General features: G+C 38.5%; 1 protein-coding gene across 1 annotated transcript; it reads right to left on the reverse strand.

Annotated features, from left to right (window-relative positions):
* Positions 1-6,987: 6,987 nt before the first annotated feature.
* Positions 6,988-15,358, reverse strand: LOC139934406 (uncharacterized). Its single transcript, XM_071928629.1, has 5 exons — positions 15,352-15,358; positions 12,091-13,152; positions 10,888-11,015; positions 10,510-10,771; positions 6,988-9,294 (listed from the first exon to the last, which is right to left on the reverse strand). Exons 1-5 carry the CDS (start codon positions 15,356-15,358, stop codon positions 9,044-9,046), a joined length of 1,710 nt encoding a protein of 569 aa, XP_071784730.1. The 3' UTR covers positions 6,988-9,043.
* Between the last annotated feature and the right edge of the window lie 5,464 nt (positions 15,359-20,822).

Genomic DNA, 20,822 nt, shown 5'->3' on the forward strand with positions numbered 1-20,822 from the left:
TTGACAACGAACCAGGAAGTACAACTCAGTCTGAACATAACAAGGAAAGATGGCTTAACAAGAGATTGATGGTTTTTACAGCTTTCACTATGGACAATGTGTAGTATAGCGCTTGGCTATGGGTTGGGTCCCGAGTCTCGGCTGAATAAAGGTGTAAAGGACGACTTTTGAGCTTTGTGACGTACGAAATGTATCCAAACCCTTTAAAGGGAAGGTACACCTTTGGTACTTGTCAAAGACCAGTCTTCTCACTTGCTGTATCCCACCATAAGCATAAAATAACAAACCTGTGAAAATTTGAGCTCAATTGGTCATCGGAGTTGCGAGAAAACTATGACAGAAAAAACACCCTTGTCATTGTGTGCTTTCAGATAGGAATAAAAGACTTCTAGCTAGAAGTCTTTTATTATTTTTAGTGAGAAATTACCTCTTTCTCAAAATCGATGATACTTCAGAATGTTTTATACCATCAACAGCTCTCCAAATGCTCGTTACCAAATCAGTTTTGAAGTTAATTTGCAATTACCAAATTACCAAACGTGTACCTTCCCTTTAAAAGAAAATCCCGCAATGGGTTATTATCCTTTTTTTCAAAGATAAAAATCCGCATGATAGTTCATTGACCAAACTATTACTTGACATAAAGTCACCAGAGATTACTACGATCATTATTTTATGTAATTGTGACATCTGACTTTTTTTTCAGGAACCGTCAAAGATGCATTAGGGAGTTACACGCTACCGTTTTATCTTAACAGCCTAATGTTTGCTGAAGCAGCCAAAGTTATGACCTCTCGACCTTTTGCACATTGGTACAGCAGTCGACGAGTTCAACAAGTCGCCTGAATAAAAGGTCGAGTTGCACTGTAGACTTGATTCAAGTCCCATTCTCGTGTGAGAGGTCCCGAAGCATATATTCAAACTTACTATAAAACAACACGTAGCATACACAGTACAGTGCGAGGGATTCCTTGTCGCGCTCGCCGTCCAAATGTGCTCACGAGAACAGGTTTATTGGAGTGAATGCGGAGCACTTCGGAATGTCAGCTGCGCATGTCTGTTACTGCTGACAACGGATTTTGTCTATCTCCCATAACCTTTTGACAATACCAGCGGGTATTGTCAAAAGGTTATGGGAGATAGACGAACCCATTGTCAGCAGTAACAGACATGCGCAGCTGACATTCCTAAGTGGCTTAGGCCGTGTCCGAAACGACGACTTCGGCTACAGCTACGTCTAGATCAGCGCGTCTACCAGTGTTGAAGAATAGGCAGACGCGCGCGATCTAGCCGTAGCTGTAGCCGAAGTCGTCGTTTCGGACACGGCCTCATACGCACAAACTTTTCCAAGTGACGTCATAACCATAGTTTTGGGGTCGCGACTCTATGGGGCGCCAACAGTAAAAATTTTTATTTAAAGCAATATTTACAAAATAGTTAATCATACAACATGTAATTCATTATTCGTCCATTATTTTACCTTTATTTACAAATATTAAATTTTAAACCGCACAATTATACATAAGCTTCGCAAGGGTGATGACACACACCGCAAGCATAGAGAATCACACCGGATTCACCAACTCAAGACAGTCCAACCCTTTGAACCAAACATAAACACTGGTGTTAAATAACTTCCCATTACCCTCCATTTCACTTTAGCTGAAGAGTTTATTTGTTGTATATTTATTTTCTTTAAATAAAGTGTAAAATAATACGCAATTTGAAAGGGTGAGTGTGAACTTCAGGGCCCATGGACGGTGGGTCTGCCCACATTAAAAGCCCATACAATCATGACATAATTAATCGTTTGTGTAATTCGGTCTTAAAGGTCAGAAAATGTAATATTTAAAACAGATTTACAAATGATAACTCAATATGGACACAGAATGTTTAAAACATTTACAATCGTTTATTCACAGTCAGAAAAAAAAAAAAAATCTGCATAATCACATTATAATTATGATAATAAAACATTTTACCCATTAATCACTAATAAGCAGTGGGAATTCAACATTACCAAAACGATATTTCTTTCAGATGTCATTATTTTTGTAGGAACACCATACTTTCGTCAAAATCGTTGGGTATTCTACTATTATGGTAGATATTGATGCTTTTGTGTAAAAGCTTGTAGGCCTACACTGGTGACCAGCCAGAATGCTGTGCAATGTACATTAGTAGCTGGTATCCTGCTCATTCACGTTACACCATCATTCTTTCTTTCTTATTTGCTTCATGAAAATGCAGCACTTAAAAATGAATCAAACAGGTGGCAATGTATGGTAAGAACACATTAATGCTCCTAAAAAAACATGATTATAGGTTCCTAAATCAACTTAAATCTAATATTACATCATGAGTGGCACCTTAAACTTAATTATGTAAATAAGGGGTCAATCTACTCTTCAAAACCATGTCAAAACACTCCAAAGGAAATTAAAGATAATTTTAACCTTTGACATCGGTAAGCAATCCCTTCCATTGTTAAGAATACAGATAGTGTATGGGGTAATGGAATATTGTTACATCGTACAGTCAGCAGTGAAAAGTTTCAGACACTTTTAGCTCTGAAAAATTAAATCGAGTCTCTGAAATGTATTGAAAGGAGCAACATTTTTTTATGCTAATTTCCACGCAATGTAGTAATGTATTATATTTTTTAAGTGTACCAATTAAATGATGACAACAATTCATAAAAAACCTTTAAAGGGAAGGTACACGTTTGGTAATTACTCAAAAAACTTATTAACTTAAAAACTGACTTGGTATCAAGCATTGGAGAGCTGTTGGTAGTATAAAACATTGCGGGAAACGACCCCCTCTGATGTAACGTAGTTTTTGAGAGAGGTAATTTCTCACTAAAATAATAAAAGACTTCTAGCTAGAAGTCTTTTATTCCTATCTAAAAGCACACAAACTCGTCCAACAAGGGTGTTTTTTCTTTCATCATTTTCTCGCAACTCCGATGACCAATTGGGCTCAAATTTTCACAGGTTTGTTGTTTTATGCTTATGATGGGATACACCAAGTGAGAAGACTGGTCTTTGACAATTACCAAACATGTACCTTCCCTATGAGACAGGTGTCTCACTGGTCTTGTTTGGGAAACACCAGGAAAAAAAAGAAACTGTAATTAGAGGTGAACATTTTATCTCGAGGATTGCCTGGCCCACTTGTTTCCACTTTAACTTATCACAATACTATAATAATTACACTTTTCATAAACTTATTTTAAACGGATCTTTCTTTCCTGCAACAGAAGATTCCATTATGCCAAAATAGAGTTAAAATATTTGAAATACTGTTAGTTTCTTTTCTTTTTTTAAACTTAAGTCATCGTGAATTTAAAGTAAATATATAAATCTCATTTTTGTTTAAAGTCATACATGGTTACTCATAAAAAAAGTGTCAAGTAACGAAGTGCCTTAATATACATTGCATTTAGATAGATGACCCCTAACCCCTTACCCCCCCCCCCACACACACACACAAAACAAACAACTAAGACAGAATCCGATTTGCTACTACAGCTAAGGCTAAGGCTACGGCTGTTGCTAATGGAGTTGCTAAGGGACGTCCTATACTTCAACACATGATAATGCAGAATTCTAGCCGTAGCCGTTGCCGTCAGTTGGACACGGCCCGAGTAATAAAGACAAAGGACAACGAATTTCCAATCTCATCCAACTTGCTCGTCACTATCTCGCAAAAAAAAGTGACATTTACATAATCAAAGAAACAACCAAAAAAGCTAACCGTCCTCAGTTTTTGAAAGACTTGGTATCATCTGGTTATAAGGCTGGAGTTTCCCACATTAAATGTCATCCTATTACTATAAAATATAACAACAACTGACCAATCAGACAAAATGGCGCCAGTTTGCACTTAAAACATTCCCTGTATTTTTATGATCAATTGGCAGTAATTAGTGGCATCACACCAAGTCGCTTTTTTTTTTAAGGCACTGGACACTATTGGTAATTATTCAAAATAGCTGTAAGCGTAAAAACTTAATTGGTAACGAGCAATGGAGAGCTGTTGGTAAGTATAAAACATTGTGAGAAACTGCTTCCTCTGAAATACCGTAGTTTTTTTTAGAAAGAGGTACTTTCTCACTCAAATAATAAAATACTTAAGCTGAAGCCTTTTATTATGCATCTGGAAAGCACACAAAGTAAAGTAACAGGTGTGTTTTTTCTTTCATTATTCTCTTGCAAAATTTGATGAACAATTGAGCACAAATTTCTACAGGTTTGTTATTTTGTGCATATGTTGCGATACACCAAGTGAGAATACTGGTCTTTGACAATTACCAATAGTGTCCAGTGCCTTTAAGTCCAATTATCTTCACTCGTGAATCCAATTCCTTTACTCAGCCTTCCAATCATTATTTGAACGCAGCATCTTGAAATGCCCGATAAAAAAAAGCACCACCGTAAAAGAAAAACTTACAAATATTACTGCACAATGAAAGATAAAAAGATCCAGTTCTCTTTCCAGAGGCTGGTTATTGTCATGCACTGTTTACTCTGGCCCTTTTCGAATCCACGGCTTCGTCTTTGGATTTGGCTTCGGGCTCCGTCCACTTGTCTGAAGCCCTGAGCGCGTACACAAAGCACGGGCAAATGTCAAAACAACCGGGGGCCAAGCTAGCCGAGCCGAATCCAAAGCCGAGGTTTCGAAAAGTGCCTATATCACAACTTTACGTTTATCTGTTTTCCTTTTTAATATAAACAAAATCGCATTGATGTTGATCTACTTGGTAAGGACATCATAATGCATATCAACGACTGGATTTATACAGTTCTGAAGGCACGATTGTTAATAATAACATCAACAGGTTAATTAGTTATCTGTGTTCTACACATGTGTGCAAAACATCATCCCATCCGCACAAACTGCTTGTGGTGAACGATCAAAAGTGAAATAATCTGAGGTCTCGAAATCAAATTCGTGGAAAATTACTTCTTTCTCAAAAACTACGTCACTTAGCCGTTTCTCACGACGTTTTATACTATCAACCTCTCCCCATTACTCGTAAACAAGTACGAGTTTATGCTAATAATTGTTTTGGGTAGTTACCAATAGTGTCCACTGCCTTTAAATACTCTGCTTAATTTTATATGAGTAGTCCCTAGGCCTGTCGAGTTAGTCTCCCTGCTGGTCTCCAAGTCAATAATGCCACTTTTTTTTTAGGGAATCATCTAAATCGTACATCAAGATGGTAGTCAACAACCCCAAGTCACAATAGGGAAAATGTGTGTAGGCCTACACCCTGAAAACCCTTTGGGTATTGTAGCGGCCCTATACTTGCTTTTGCACTATCAGTGATTTCATTGGATACAATGATTTCATTGGATAAACGTGAAGTGACGTTAGCTTTCCACATCTGTATTTCAATGTGGGTACAGCTGACAAACATCACATTGGACCAATCATCAAAACACAGATTTGGTCGTCTGCATGTTGTGGGCGCTCTGCTGGGGTCTGCGATGGTTAGTCTAGCCGATAGCCAGCGCCCCTTGTTAGATTTAAACGAACACGTTGCCTACGGTCGAGTTGGTCTTTGAAAAACGTGTGTAACCGTTTGTTATGAAATGCACATGGGTTAAAAGATGTTGTAAAAGTAGAATACAATGATCCACACAAACATGCATCGAAATTGCACGGTTTTCCTTTTACCTCGTCGACTAACACGGTCGGCCATTTATGGGAGTTCGCACAGTAAAAGGCAAACCTCGCAATTTCGAGGCAAACTTGTGTGGATCATTGTATTCTACTTTTGAAACATCTTTCTAATCATATGCATTTTATAAAAAATGGTTACAAACGCTTTTTATAGACCAACTCGTCCGATCCAAGGCAACGTGTTCCGTTAACATCAGTCGTTTGCCCTATCCACTGCGAGTTGGGGGGCACGATAGCTAGCTTACCTGGGGCATTTTTTCTTTCTTTCATTATTCTCTTGCAACTTCGACCAGTTGAGTCTACTTTTCCACAGATTGTTATTTCTGCATTATGTTGAGATACACCAAGTGAGAATGGTCTTTGACAGTCAATACCAAACGTGTCCAGCCGTCATTTTCACCAAACTCTGCCAGACTTTAGAATCAATTTTAGGACTTAGAACGAGTTCAGTTCCTTAACCATGGGCCTAGATGTTACGACGCATTGAACCCATCTCCTATAGGACGAGTTAATAATAATAATAATAACCCGTTTTTATATAGCGCTTTAGACAAGAAGGGCATCCCAAAGTGCTTCACATTATTACCCCTGGTCACTGGGCCTTAAATCACTCCTTAAACCATCTCAGCTCCCTGGTGTGAGAGAAGCAATTATAGTGAAGTGTCTTGCTCAGGGACACAAGTGTCACGACCGGGATTCGAACCCACCCTCTGCTGAACAGAAGCACCAGAGCACCTATCCGCTCGGCCACGACACACTGAGTTACTCGTCCTAACTCGAGATAGGATTTATCGTAGCATTTCATGAAATCGGCTGCAGTGCCTTTAATTCTAATTGCAACATTCAATTCAATTTAATTCACTTTATTATCCCAGATGGGAGATTCAGTTTAGACGAGACGACTTATTTATGCACTAACAAATATGTTTGGTCCACAGTGAAAACACTGGCTTATTTGCTTTGCGCACAAAAATATTGTGTGTTTTTTTTGGTCAATCATTGGACCAAAACGTACACCAACAACGTTGTTTTTCGATCTATCCATTAACCTACACGGGTTAATATTCCAGAAAGTATGAAGTACATACATGTACACTGCACTACACTTTGTATACAGCGGTAGGTAACAAAAATCATTGCACTGTCTTGGCTGATTTTATTTGGTTGTTGTTATTTTGTATTTTTTTAAACTAGACTTGGAACTGACTATTTATCATGCTTAACAAAATCGATGTGTTACCTCAAAATCAGTTGTGGCCGAAGGAGGGTACTTCTCATTTAATTGAAGAAGTTGCATAAATTATAACAATCGCCGTGTGATGAAATGTAACCTGGAAAAAGGGTACACTATGAAAACTATATTGAGTATAACTAATAAAACACACTCAAGATCGGGTGGGGAAAAGACGCGAGGAAATGCACAACAAAAAATAGGAACAGATGACACAAAGTATAGGTTTCTCAAACAAAAATAAAAAATGACTTTATTGATTATAAGACAATTTAACAAAAGCAGTATAAAACAATGCAAACCAAAAACGTATGAACTTGTGATCTAAACCTTAAAAATGACTCTGTTCGGAACTTCAAACAAAGAAAACCAAGTTAAACCTAAACCAAAATAAACCATAAGAAACCTTGACCAAAGCTAACAAAAAAACAAAACAAAAATCAAATTAAAATCAAATTAAAATCAAAATGGCTTTTGAAACTGATTCCATAATTATTAGCAGGAAATACACTTGAAGCAGGCAAAATTATGTAGAAATTAAAACTTAAGCAGAGAGATAAAACAGAAGTGTTCCTTGCGCTGCCAGGCTGCTATATGATTGTTATTCAAAGATATAACAATAAGTCACCAGCCTCAAGTTCAAGATTTAATTAGCAAAATAACCAATCTTTGAAAGTTTCATCACATTGGGATTGCTAGTGAATCCAATCTGAAAGATTTTGAGTACAGGAAATTAGAAACCTACCCAAGATGGATCATTACCTGTTACACAGTTGTTTATTTTAGATTTCATTCATAGATTATACTTCTGTCATAGATTATATCTGAGCATTAATTAACCAGGACATATCCATTGCAGTTAATATTAGTCTTATTAGGCCTACTAAGAGAATAAATTATTTCTACCAAACCGCCATTTGCTTACAAAGCATTTGCAAGAGGGACAACCCAAATTGAACAATTGTTAGGAAATGAGACAGTTGTGGTTAAAGACACTGGACACTATTGGTAATTGTCAAGGACTATGTCTTCTCACTTGGAGTATCTAAACATAATGCATACAATTACAAACCTGTGAAAATTTGAACTTGGTCGTACAAATTGCGAGATAGCAATGAAACAAAAATACCCTTAATATTAGTCTTATTAGGCCTACTAAGAGAATAAATTATTTCTACCATACCGCCATTTGCTTGTTTCAAAGCATTTGCGGGGGGGGGACCCAAACAGAACAATTATTGGGAAATAAGCACTATTGGTAATTGTCAAGGACCAGTCTTCTCACTTGGAGTATCTAATATGCATAAAATAACAAACCTGTGAAAATTTGAGCTCAATTGGTCGTCAAAGTTGCGAGATAACTATGAAAGAAAAAACAACCTTGTCACACGAAGTTGAGTGCTTTCAGATGCTTTGCGAGACCTCAAAATCTAGTTCTGATGTCTCAAAATCAAATTCGTGGACACTTACTTCTTTCTCGAAACCGCGTCACTTCAGAGAGAGCCGTTACTCACAATGTTGTATACTATCAACCTCTCCTCATTACTAGTTACCAAGGTTTTATGCTAATAACTATTTGGAGTAATTACCAATAGTGTCCACTGCCTTTAAAAAGGCGTCGATTTAGTATGGAACCGTATTAAGCCATTTTTAATGTTCGTATATGTAAATTCTATGTGGGGAGTATGCAGCCTGTGCAACATTAGTATGCGCTACTCGTGAAGATGTAGCATCCACTCTCATTATACGAGTCGGATTTAGAACGGGTTATTTAAAAGGGTATCTTGAGAGTTTTATAAGCGATGCGTTTGTACTCGGAAGTCTTACATACTATACTGGTCGTATTGGGTTTAGAGTGACATTCCTTATTAGTTACTTTCTGCAACTATTTTAGCTACCCGATGTCAATATTTTTATACATGTCTCATTTAATCCATTGCATTAAAAGTTAATTCACATTAAATTGTTTTCCATGTTTTCCATTTTTAGGTTTCAAAGTACAGGTTTAACTATTATGGTTTAAAACATTACGAGAAACTTAATAAGATGAAGTGATCAGGTGATTTATGAGATGTTTATTACTGCGTACCTTTTTATAATGGTATCCATCTTAATTAAGGACTAAACTTTCCTTCTAATCTTCATCTCAGTTGTTTTGAGTGAGCGGCCACCCGAAAAGCCTAACCACCTAATTCCTTCTGTGTTCGTAGTGGCCTCATTGAAGTATCTCCCGTTCAAATTGGAGTTGATGCAGTACTTGTACCACCAGCCTCCGTGGTATTCCTCAGCACAGTCACCACTACTCCAGGCATCGTTGTCTCGGTCTTTGGTCGAGAAGGCCTGGTTATTGTGGTAGTGTGATAACCTGTCTCCTGTAAGATAACACACGTAGCCATTATAGTCATACGTGTAAATAAAGGCGATGTTGACAGGAGGTAACTTTAAACATTAATTTGTTTTGAACATAACCTAGGCCGATAAGGTGTGATTAGAAACAAATTTATCAATTAATGGAACTGGGATATTGGGAGAAGTGAAGTAAATGTTTCACAATCAGGTTCATTTTTAACTGCATTTTGTTTTCTTTTTAAAGCCATTGGACACATTCTGAACAGAACCAAAAATTAAAAGTTCACAGATTTACAAATAACTTACAAAGTTTACAGAAGGTACTGGTGAAAGACTTCCCTTGAAATATTATTCCATGAAACGCTTTACTTTTTGAGAAAACATTAAAACACCTATCAATTCTCGATATCAACAATAACGGATTTATTTTAAATACATGTCATGACATGGCAAAACGTGCGGAAACAAGAGTGGGTTTTCCCGTTATTTTCTCCCGACTCCGATGACCGATTGAGCCTAACTTTTCACAGGTTTGTTGTTTTATATCGTTGTGATACACGGAGTGGCCTTTGGACAATACTGTTAACCGATGTTGTGCAATTGCTTTAAGTTACAGTTTAATAAGATAGTTCGAAAATTGCTATCGAAACGGGATTTAAAAGCAACGTTTATACGTTATATTTGTTCTCCTCCAAATTGTGGTTTTACGATTCAGTTAAATGTTTCTAGCGAGTTTAAAATTGCTGAATTCAAGTTATTTGTCGTACATTTTGTCATTTTTTAGTTTCAAGGGATAAACATCATCTTCCTCTTTTTTACTTGGTGTTGGGCAGCAAAGGATAATAAAAGTTACACCCCTCCAATTTTCGGCTTGGTTTGAGCAGCAAGGGATGCAAAAATCTACCCCTCCTTTTTCCGTCTGGAGTTGAGGAACAAAACATAGACAATTCCCCCTCCACTTTTAAAGGCACTCCAGACACTATTGGTTATTACTCAAAATGATTATTAGAAACCTACTTGAACTAGCAATGGGGAGATGTGAACATTGTGAGAAACGGCTCCCTCTGAAGGAACGTAGTTTTTGAGAAAGAGGTGATTTCTTATTCAACTATTTGAATCACGATGTTGCTTTTCTGTCTTTCATTGACACCTACCAAAAGCAATCGGTCACAACGATGGACACAGATTACCCTGCAATATTTCTGCATAACTACAAGTATCCACTTATAGCATCTTACCTGCGGTTCCCGAGTAACTTCCTACAGTCAGCCTGTAGTTATCGCTCACATCGGCGATGCTGAACGATCCATACCAGGCAAAGCCGGTATCGTCGTCGAAGCTTGTGAGATCTACGCGGAGTTCGTACTCGCCCTGAGCAGTCAGACGGTGCAAGTTGTCGTTACCCAGCCAAAACTCTCCCTCTAGATTCCCAAAGCCCCGGCTGTAGTTGGCAAAGTCCAAATAGAAATCTACACTGCCGTCCTGACGCCGCTGGAAAACCTATCGAAGACAAATTAACGCACATCATTTTGAATGGTTTTGTGTTCACCTAACATTTTAGACTTTACACTTCTAAAAAATGTGTATTTTGGAAGGAAAGTCCTCCATTGTCTTACCGTCCAGCCTCCGCCGTCTGTCTCCATATCACAGTACACCTTGAATGGCCTACCGGAGTCCGGCTTCACGGCATAAACGCCACTGCGTGCCTCACCTCTTGCGAGCACGTCGGAACAATCTCTGACTCCTTATATAAAAAACGAGATAATGGTTTTAGTATAGATGGAAAACAGAATACCAGGACAAGATTGAAATGAGAATCATCTGCTATATCCCTCTCTTTAAAGTCATTGAATACTATTGGTAACTACTCAAAATAATCGTTAGCATAAAACTTAATTGGTAATGAGCAATGGAGAGCTGTTGATGGTATAAAACAGGTAAGAATTGAAACGGCTCCCTCTGAAGTAACGTAGTTTTCGAGAACGAAGTATTAAATACTTCAATTGAATTTGAGACCTCAGCTGAGGTCTCGAAATCAAGCGTCTGAAAGCATACAACTTGTGCGACAAGGGTGTTTTTTCTTTTTTTTATTCTCTTGCAACTTCTACGACTATTTGACTCCCTAATTTCACAGGTTTGTTATTTTATGCATTATTTTTTACTGTCGAGTTACACCAAGTGAAAACATTGGTCTTTGACAATTACTGAAGGCGTCCAGTGCCTTTAAACATACAAACTCTCTTAATGTAAAAGAGTGAACAAACACTCCTTTTGTCCGCCATACCACTCTTGCAATGAGCCATATGACGAAAAACTCTTTTTAGAGTAAAAGACGGGTACTTTCAACTCAATTTAGAGTGAGGTTTGTTCCAATTTCACTCAAAAAGAGTAACACAGATTGACTATCACTCTCAAAAGAGCGAAAGTGATACCACTCGGAGTGAAAACACCCTTGTCGTCGCACTTTTATGTACGAGTAAATTTGAACGCATGTTTATAATGGACAGTTTAAGGTGTAATGCTTACGATCAGGTGTTGGGGGGGGGGGGGGGCGAGTACGTTTCGAATGGTGATTAAATAGACCCCTTGCATAAATGTCGCCACTGAGGTCCATAAAGGGCCATCTTTGGCGGAGAGTAATGCGCAGCGCGTCACCGCGTTGATAGATTGACATTAAAGGTGGCCGCCAATGCTAGGGGTCTTTTGTGTACAACAGTCACCCCTCAACAAAGTCTTGGATATTTAAGAGGTAGTGTTGTCTGCTTGTGTCTATTTTTACCTCCATGGTTTAACCAATATTGTGAGCAAACAAAACCTACCATGGATCTTCGTCAACCTAGATACTGACTCCTGGAGCTCTTCCACCTGACGCCCAATGACTCCCATTTCACGTCTTGTGTCTTTTAACTGAAGTGTTGTGTTTCTTAGTGCGACAGTTACCTTTTGCTGGTTGGTCGAAACTGCAGTCTGCAACTCACTAACCATTCGACGTGTTTCCTCTTGCTCAGAGGTGGCTGTTTCTTGGTTGGTTGATATTGCAGCCATTATACGTCTTGCCGCAGTCTGCAACTCACTAACCATACGTCGCGAATTCTGAGCAATAGGTAACACGACGCGTCGTGTTTCCTCTTGCTCAGAGGTGGCTGTTTCTTGGTTGGTTGATATTGCAGCCTGCAACTCACTAACCATTCGACGTGTTTTCTCTTGCTCAGAGGTGGCTGTTTCTTGGTTGGTTGATACTGCAGCCTGCAACTCACTAACCATTCGACGTGTTTCCTCTTGCTCAGAGGTGGCTGTTTCTTGGTTGGTTGATACTGCGACCTGTAACTCACTAACCATACGTCGTGTTTCCTCTTGCTCCGAGGTGGCTGTTTCTTGGTTGGTTGATATTGCAACCTGCAACTCACTAACCATTCGACGTGTTTCCTCTTGCTCAGAGGTGGCTGTTTCTTGGTTGGTTGATATTGCAACCTGCAACTCACTAACCATTCGACGTGTTTCCTCTTGCTCAGAGGTGGCTGTTTCTTGGTTGGTTGATATTGCAACCTGCAACTCACTAACCATTCGACGTGTTTCCTCTTGCTCAGAGGTGGCTGTTTCTTGGTTGGTTGATATTGCAGCCATCGTACGTCTTGTGTCCTCCAGCTCCGATGAAACAGTTTCAGTCATTATTACTTTGAGCTCTTTCACCTGGTCTTGTGTGTTTCTGAGTTCATCTTCAAGAATGACTAGGTAGTTTTCTACAATAAGCCTTAACTCGGCTACCTTACTACTTGTATCTACATCACATGAAACCGTTCTCTGGTTGCTGGAAGCTTCAACTTGTAGTTCAACTTGAGACTTCACAATCAGAACGACCAAGAGCGAACGGATAAACAACCCTATTTTGCTCAATTATAACTGCAACTACAAAACACGACTCCTTTCGTTGCCGAATAGATTAGAAGTGTAAAGATGAGTGAGCAACAGCCTATCTGTAGATCATTTTATATTGAACAGATGGTACCCGCATTAAAGTTTGTTTTTCTTCCTGATATACTGTTAGAGCGACCTGGATTCTTAGGGGAAATAGCCGTTGAACGTTAAAGACACTGGACACTTTTGGTTATTGTCAAAGACCAGTCTTCTCACATCTCAACATATGCATAAAATGACAAACCTGTGAAAATTTGAGCTCATTACTGGTCGTCGAAGTTGCGAGATAATATGGTAGACAAAATACACTTGTCACACGAAGTTGTGTGCTTTCAGTTGCTTGATTTCGAGGGCCTCAAAATCTAATTCTGAGGTCTCGAAATCAAACTCTTTTTTTTTCTCGGAAACTACGTTACTTCAGAGGGAGCCTTTACTCACAATGTTTTATACTATCAACAGCTCTCCATTACTCGTTACCAAGTAAGGTTTTGTGCTATTAATTATTTTGAGTAATTACCAATAGTGTCCACTGCCTTTAAGAGAGACTGACTCGGGAACTATGTAGGTAGGTCAGAGTTCAGAGAGTGTCGTGTGAACAATTTTCAACCAGACTCGAGGATTGGTTTTGGACTTGGACCAGACCCAAAGTTGTTATAATGACGTGTTGACAACGAACCAGGAAGTACAACTCAGTCTGAACATAACAAGGAAAGATTACTTAACAAGAGATTGATGGTTTTTACAGCTTTCACTGTGGACAATGTGTAGTATAGCGCTTGGCTATGGGTTGGGTCCTGAGGTGTAGAGGACGACTTTTGAGCTTTGTGACGTACGAAATGTACCCAAACCATTTAAAGGGAAGGTACACCTTTGGTACTTGTCAAAGACCAGTCTTCTCACTTACTGTATCACACCATAAGCATAAAATAACAAACCTGTGAAAATTTGAGCTCAATTGGTCATCGGAGTTGCGAGAAAACTATGACAGAAAAAACACCCTTGTCATTGTGTGCTTTCAGATAGGAATAAAATACTTCTAGCTAGAAGTCTTTTATTATTTTAGTGAGAAATTACCTCATTCTCAAAATCGATGATACTTCAGAATGTTTTATACCATCAACAGCTCTCCAAATGCTCGTGACCAAATCAGTTTTGAAGTTAATTTGCAGTTACCAAATTACCAAACGTGTACCTTCCCTTTAAAAGAAAATCCCGCAATGGGTTATTATCTTTTTTCAAAGATAAAAATCCGCATGATAGTTCATTGACCGAAACCCAAACTATCACTTGACATAAAGTCACCAGAGATTACTACGATCATTATTTTATGTAATTGTGACATCTGACTTTTTTTCAGGAACCGTCAAAGATGCATTAGGGAGTTACACGCTACCGTTTTATCTTACCAGCCTAGTGTTTGCCGGAGCAGCTACAGTTATGACCTCTCGACCTTTTGCACATTGGTACAGCAGTCGACGAGTTCAACAAGTCGCCTGAATAAAAGGTCGAGTTGCACAGTAGACTTGATTCAAGTCCCATTCTCGTGTGAGAGGTCCCGAAGCATATATTCAAACTTACTATAAAACAACACGTAGCATACACAGTACAGTGCGAGGGATTCCTTGTCGCGCTCGCCGTCCAAATGTGCTCACGAGAACAGGTTTATTGGAGTGAATGCGGAGCACTTCGGAATGTCAGCTGCGCATGTCTGTTACTGCTGACAACGGATTTTGTCTATCTCCCATAACCTTTTGACAATACCAGCGGGTATTGTCAAAAGGTCATGGGAGATAGACGAACCCCATTGTCAGCAGTAACAGACATGCGCAGCTGACATTCCTAAGTGGCTTATACGCACAAACTTTTCCAAGTGACGTCATAACCATAGTTTTGGGGTCGCGACTCTATGGGGCGCCAACAGTAAAACAAATTATTTAAAGCAATATTTACAAAATAGTTAATCATACAACACGTAATTCATTATTCGTCCATTATTTTACCTTTATTTACAAATATAAAATTTTAAACCACACAATTATACATAAGCTTCGCAAGGGTGATGACACACACCGCAAGCATAGAGAATCACACCGGATTCACCAACTCAAGACAGTCCAACCCTTTGAACCAAACAAAAACACTGGTGTTAAATAACTTTCCATTACCCTCCATTTCACTTTAGCTGAAGAGTTTATTTGTTGTATATTTATTTTCGTTAAATAAACTGAAAATAATATGCAATTTGAAAAGGTGAGGGTAAACTTCAGGGCCCATGGACGGTGGGTCTGCCCACACTAAAAGCCCATACAATCATGACATGATTAATCGTTTGTGTAATTCGGTCTTAAAGGTCAGAAAATGTAATATTTAAAACAGATTTACAAATAATAACTCAATATGGACACAGAATGTTTAAAACATTTACAATCGTTTATTCACAGTCAGAAAAAAAAACAAAATCTGCATAATCACATTATAATTATGATAATAAAACATTTTACCCATTAATCACTAATAAGCAGTGGGAATTCAACATTACCAAAACGATATTTCTTTCAGATGTCATTATTTTTGTAGGAACACCATACTTTCGTCAAAATCGTTGGGTATTCTACTATTATGGTAGATATTGATGCTTTTGTGTAAAAGCTTGTAGGCCTACACTGGTGACCTGCCAGAATGCTGTGCAATTTACATTAGTGGCTGGTATCCTACTCATTCACGTTACACCATCATTCTTTCTTTCTTATTTGCTTCATGAAAATGCAGCACTTAAAAAAAATCAAACAGGTGGCCATGTATGGTAAGAACACTTCAATGCTCCTAAAAAAACATGATTATAGGTTCCTAAATCAACTTAAATCTAATATAACATCATGAGTGGCACCTTAAACTTAATTATGTAAATAAGGGGTCAATCTACTCTTCAAAACCATGTCAAAACACTCCAAAGGAAATTAAAGATAATTTTAACCTTTGACATCGGTAAGCAATCCTTTCCATTGTTAAGAATACAGATAGTGTATGGGGTAATGGAATATTGTTACATCGTACAGTCAGCAGTGAAAAGTTTCAGACACTTTTAGCTCTGAAAAATTAAATCGAGTCTCTGAAATGTATTGAAAGGAGCAACATTTGTTATGCTAATTTCCACGCAATGTAGTAATGTATTATATTTTTTAAGTGTACCAATTAAATGATGACAACAATTACTAAAAACCTTTAAAGGGAAGGTACACGTTTGATAATTACTCAAAAAACTTATTAACTTAAAAACTGACTTGGTAACAAGCATTGGAGAGCTGTTGGTAGTATAAAACATTGCGGGAAACGACCCCCTCTGATGTAACGTAGTTTTTGAGAGAGGGGTAATTTCTCACTAAAATAATAAAAGACTTCTAGCTGGAAGTCTTTTATTCCTATCTAAAAGCACACAAACTCGTCCAACAAGGGTATTTTTTCTTTCATCATTTTCTCGCAACTCCGATGACCAATTGGGCTCAAATTTTCACAGGCTTGTTGTTTTATGCTTATGATGGGATACACCAAGTGAGAAGACTGGTCTTTGACAATTACCAAACATGTACCTTCCTTATGAGACAGGTGTCTCACTGGTCTTGTTTGGGAAACACCAGGAAAAAAAAGAAACTGTAATTAGAGGTGAACAATTTATCTCGAGGATTGCCTGGCCCACTTGTTTCCACTTTAACTTATCCCAATACTATAATAATTACACTTTTCATAAACTTACTTTAAACGGATCTTTCTTTCCTGCAACAGAAGATTCCATTATGCCAAAATAGAGTTAAAATATTTGAAATACTGTTAGTTTCTTTTCTTTTTTTAAACTTAAGTCATCGTGAATTTAAAGTAAATATATAAATCTCATTTTTGTTTAAAGTCATACATGGTTACTCATAAAAAAAGTGTCAAGTAACGAAGTGCCTTAATATACATTGCATTTAGATAGATGACCCCTAACCCCTTACCCCCCCCCCCCCCCCACACACACAAAACAAACAACTAAGACAGAATCCGATTTGCTACTACAGCTAAGGCTAAGGCTACGGCTGTTGCTAATGGAGTTGCTAAGAACGTCCTATACTTCAACACATGATAATGCAGAATTCTAGCCGTAGCCGTAGCCGTCAGTTGGACACGGCCCGAGTAATAAAGACAAAGGACAACGAATTTCCAATCTCATCCAACTTGCTCGTCACTATCTCGCAAAAAAAGTGACATTTACATAATCAAAGAAACAACCAAAAAAACTAACCGTCCTCAGTTTTTGAAAGACTTGGTATCATCTGGTTATAAGGCTGGAGTTTCCCACATTAAATGTCATTCTATTACTATAAAATATAACAACTGACCAATCAGACAAAATGGCGCCAGTTTGCAATTAAAACATTCCCTGTATTTTTATGATCAATTGGCAGTAATTAGTGGCATCACACCAAATCGATTTTTTTTTAAAGGCACTGGACACTATTGGTAATTATTCAAAATAGCTGTAAGCGTAAAAACTTAATTTGGTAACGAGCAATGGAGAGCTGTTGGTAAGTATAAAACATTGTGAGAAACTGCTTCCTCTGAAATACCGTAGTTTTTTTTAGAAAGAGGTACTTTCTCACTCAAATAATAAAATACTTAAGCTGAAGCCTTTTATTATGCATCTGGAAAGCACACAAAGTAAAGTAACAGGTGTGTTTTTTCTTTCATTATTCTCTTGCAAAATTTGATGAACAATTGAGCACAAATTTCTACAGGTTTGTTATTTTGTGCATATGTTGGGATACACCAAGTGAGAATACTGGTCTTTGACAATTACAGAAGGTGTCCAGTGCCTTAAAGTCCAATTATCTTCACTCGTGAATCCAATTCCTTTACTCAGCCTTCCAATCATTATTTGAATGCAGCATCTCGAAATGCCCGATAAAAAAAAAGCACCACCGTAAAAGAAAAACTTACAAATATTACTGCACAATGAAAGATAAAAAGATCCAGTTCTCTTTCCAGAGGCTGGTTATTGTCATGCACTGTTTACTATGGGCCTTTTCGAATCCACGGCTTCGTTTTTGGATTTGGCTTCAGGCTCCGTCCACTTGTCTGAAGCCCTGAGCGCGTACGCAAAGCACAGGCAAATGTCAAAACAACCGGGGGCCAAGCTAGCCGAGCCGAATCCAAAGCCGAGGTTTCGAAAAGTGAAATAATCTGAGGTCTCGAAATCAAATTCGTGGAAAATTACCTCTTTCTCAAAAACTACGTCACTTAGCCGTTTCTCACGATGTTTTATACTATCAACCTCTCCCCATTACTCGTAACCAAGTACGGGTTTATGCTAATAATTATTTTGGGTAGTTACCAATAGTGTCCACTGCCTTTAAATACTCTGCTTAATTTAATATGAGTAGTCCCTAGGCCTGTCGAGTTAGTCTCCCTGCTGGCCTCCAAGTCAATAATGCCACTTTTTAGGGACTCATCCAAATCATACATCAAGATGGTAGTCAACAACCCCAAGTCACAATAGGGAAAATGTGTGTAGGCCTACACCCTGAAAACCCTTTGGGTATAGTAGCGGCCCTATACTTGCTTTTGCACCATCAGTGATTTCATTGGATACAATGATTTCATTGGATAAACGTGAAGTGACGTTAGCTTTCCACATCTGTATTTCAATTGGTCAGAGGTGATGTGGGTACAGCTGACAAACATCACATTGGACCAATCATCAAAACACAGATTTGGTCGTCTGCATGTTGTGGGCGCACTGCTGGTGTCTGCGATGGTTAGTCTAGCCGATAGCCAGCGCCCCTTGTTAGATTTAAAGGAACACGTTGCCTACGGTCGAGTTGGTCTTTGAAAAACGTGTGTAACCGTTTGTTATGAAATGCACATGGGTAAAAAGATGTTGTAAGAGTAGAATACAATGATCCACACAAACGTGCCTCGAAATTGTACGGTTTTCCTTTTACCTCGTCGACTAATACGGTCGGCCATTTATGGGAGTTCGCACAGTAAAAGGCAAACCTCGCAATTTCGAGGCAAACTTGTGTGGATCATTGTATTCTACTTTAAAAACACCTTTCTAACCATATGCATTTTATAAAAAATGGTTACAAACGCTTTTTATAGACCAACTCGTCCGATCCAAGGCAACGTGTTCCTTTAACATCAGTCGTTTGCCCTATCCACTGCGAGTTGGGGGGCACGATAGCTAGCTTACCTAGGGCGTTTTTTCTTTCTTTCATTATTCTCTTGCAACTTCGACCAGTTGAGTCCACTTTTCCACAGATTGTTTATTTCTGCATAGTCTAGCCGATAGCCAGCGCCCCTTTATCAGATTTAACATCAGTCGTTTGCCCTACGACTGCGAGTTGGGGGGCACGATAGCTAGCTTATCTGGGCGTTTTTTCTTTCTTTCATTATTCTCTTGCAACTTCGACCAGTTGAGTCCACTTTTCCACAGATTGTTATTTCTGCATTATGTTGAGATACACCAAGTGAGAATGGTCTTTGACAGTTCATACCAAACGTGTCCAGCCGTCATTTTCACCAAACTCTGCCAAACTTTAGAATCAATTTTAGGGCTTAGAACGAGTTTAGTTCCTTAACCATGGGCCTAGATGTTACGACGCATTGAACCCATCTCCTATTGGACGAGTTAATAATAATAATAATAACCCGTTTTTATATAGCGCTTTAGACAAGAAGGGCATCCCAAAGCGCTTCACATTATTAACCCTGGTCACTGGGCCTTAAATCACTCCTTAAACCATCTCAGCTCCCTGGTGGGGAGTATGCAGCCTGTGCAACATTAATTTGCGCTACTCGGCTAAATCAATCACAAGAACCATCTCTGCCCTCACAGGTACCCATCTACCCCTGGGTGGAGAGAAGCAATTATAGTGAAGTGTCTTGCTCAGGGACACAAGTGTCACGACCGGGATTCGAACCCACACTCTGCTGAACAGAAGCACCAGAGCACCTATCCGCTCGGCCACGACACCCTGAGTTACTCGTCCTAACTCGAGATAGGATTTATCCTAGCATTTCATGAAATCGGCTGCTGTGCCTTTAATTCTAATTGCAACATTCAATTCAATTTAATTCACTTTATTATCCCAGATGGGAAATTCAGTTTAGACGAGACGACTTATTTATGCACTAACAAAAATGTTTGGTCCACAGTGAAAACACTGGCTTATTTGCTTTGCGCACAAAAATATTGTGCGTTTTTTTTGGTCAATCATTGGACCAAAACGTACACCAACAACGTTGTTTTTCGATCTATCCATTAACCTACACGGGTTAATATTCCAGAAAGTATGAAGTACATACATGTACACTGCACTACACTTTGTATACAGCGGTAGGTAGCAAAAATCATTGCACTGTCTGGGCTGATTTTATTTGGTTGTTATTATTTTTTATTTTTTAAACTAGACTTTGAACTGACTAACTTATCATGCTTAACAAAAACGATGTTTTACCTCAAAATCAGTTGTGGCCAATGGGTACTTCTCGTTTAATTGAAGAGGTTGCATAAATTATAACAATCGCCGTGTGATGAAATGTAACCTGGAAAAAGGGTACACTATGAAAACTATATTGAATATAACTAATAAAACACACT

Source organism: Asterias amurensis, chromosome 3 (genome assembly GCF_032118995.1).
Source record: "Asterias amurensis chromosome 3, ASM3211899v1".
Lineage (NCBI taxonomy): Eukaryota > Metazoa > Echinodermata > Asteroidea > Forcipulatida > Asteriidae > Asterias > Asterias amurensis.

Excerpts from the sequence above, each read along its gene's own strand:
- LOC139934406 (XM_071928629.1), bottom strand. Across the intron at positions 11,016-12,090 it reads TAGGTTGACGAAGATCCATG|GAGTCAGAGATTGTTCCGAC; the intron begins GTAGGTTTTGTT and ends TTTTTATATAAG. Across the intron at positions 9,295-10,509 it reads AAGTTACTCGGGAACCGCAG|GAGACAGGTTATCACACTAC; the intron begins GTAAGATGCTAT and ends GTTATCTTACAG.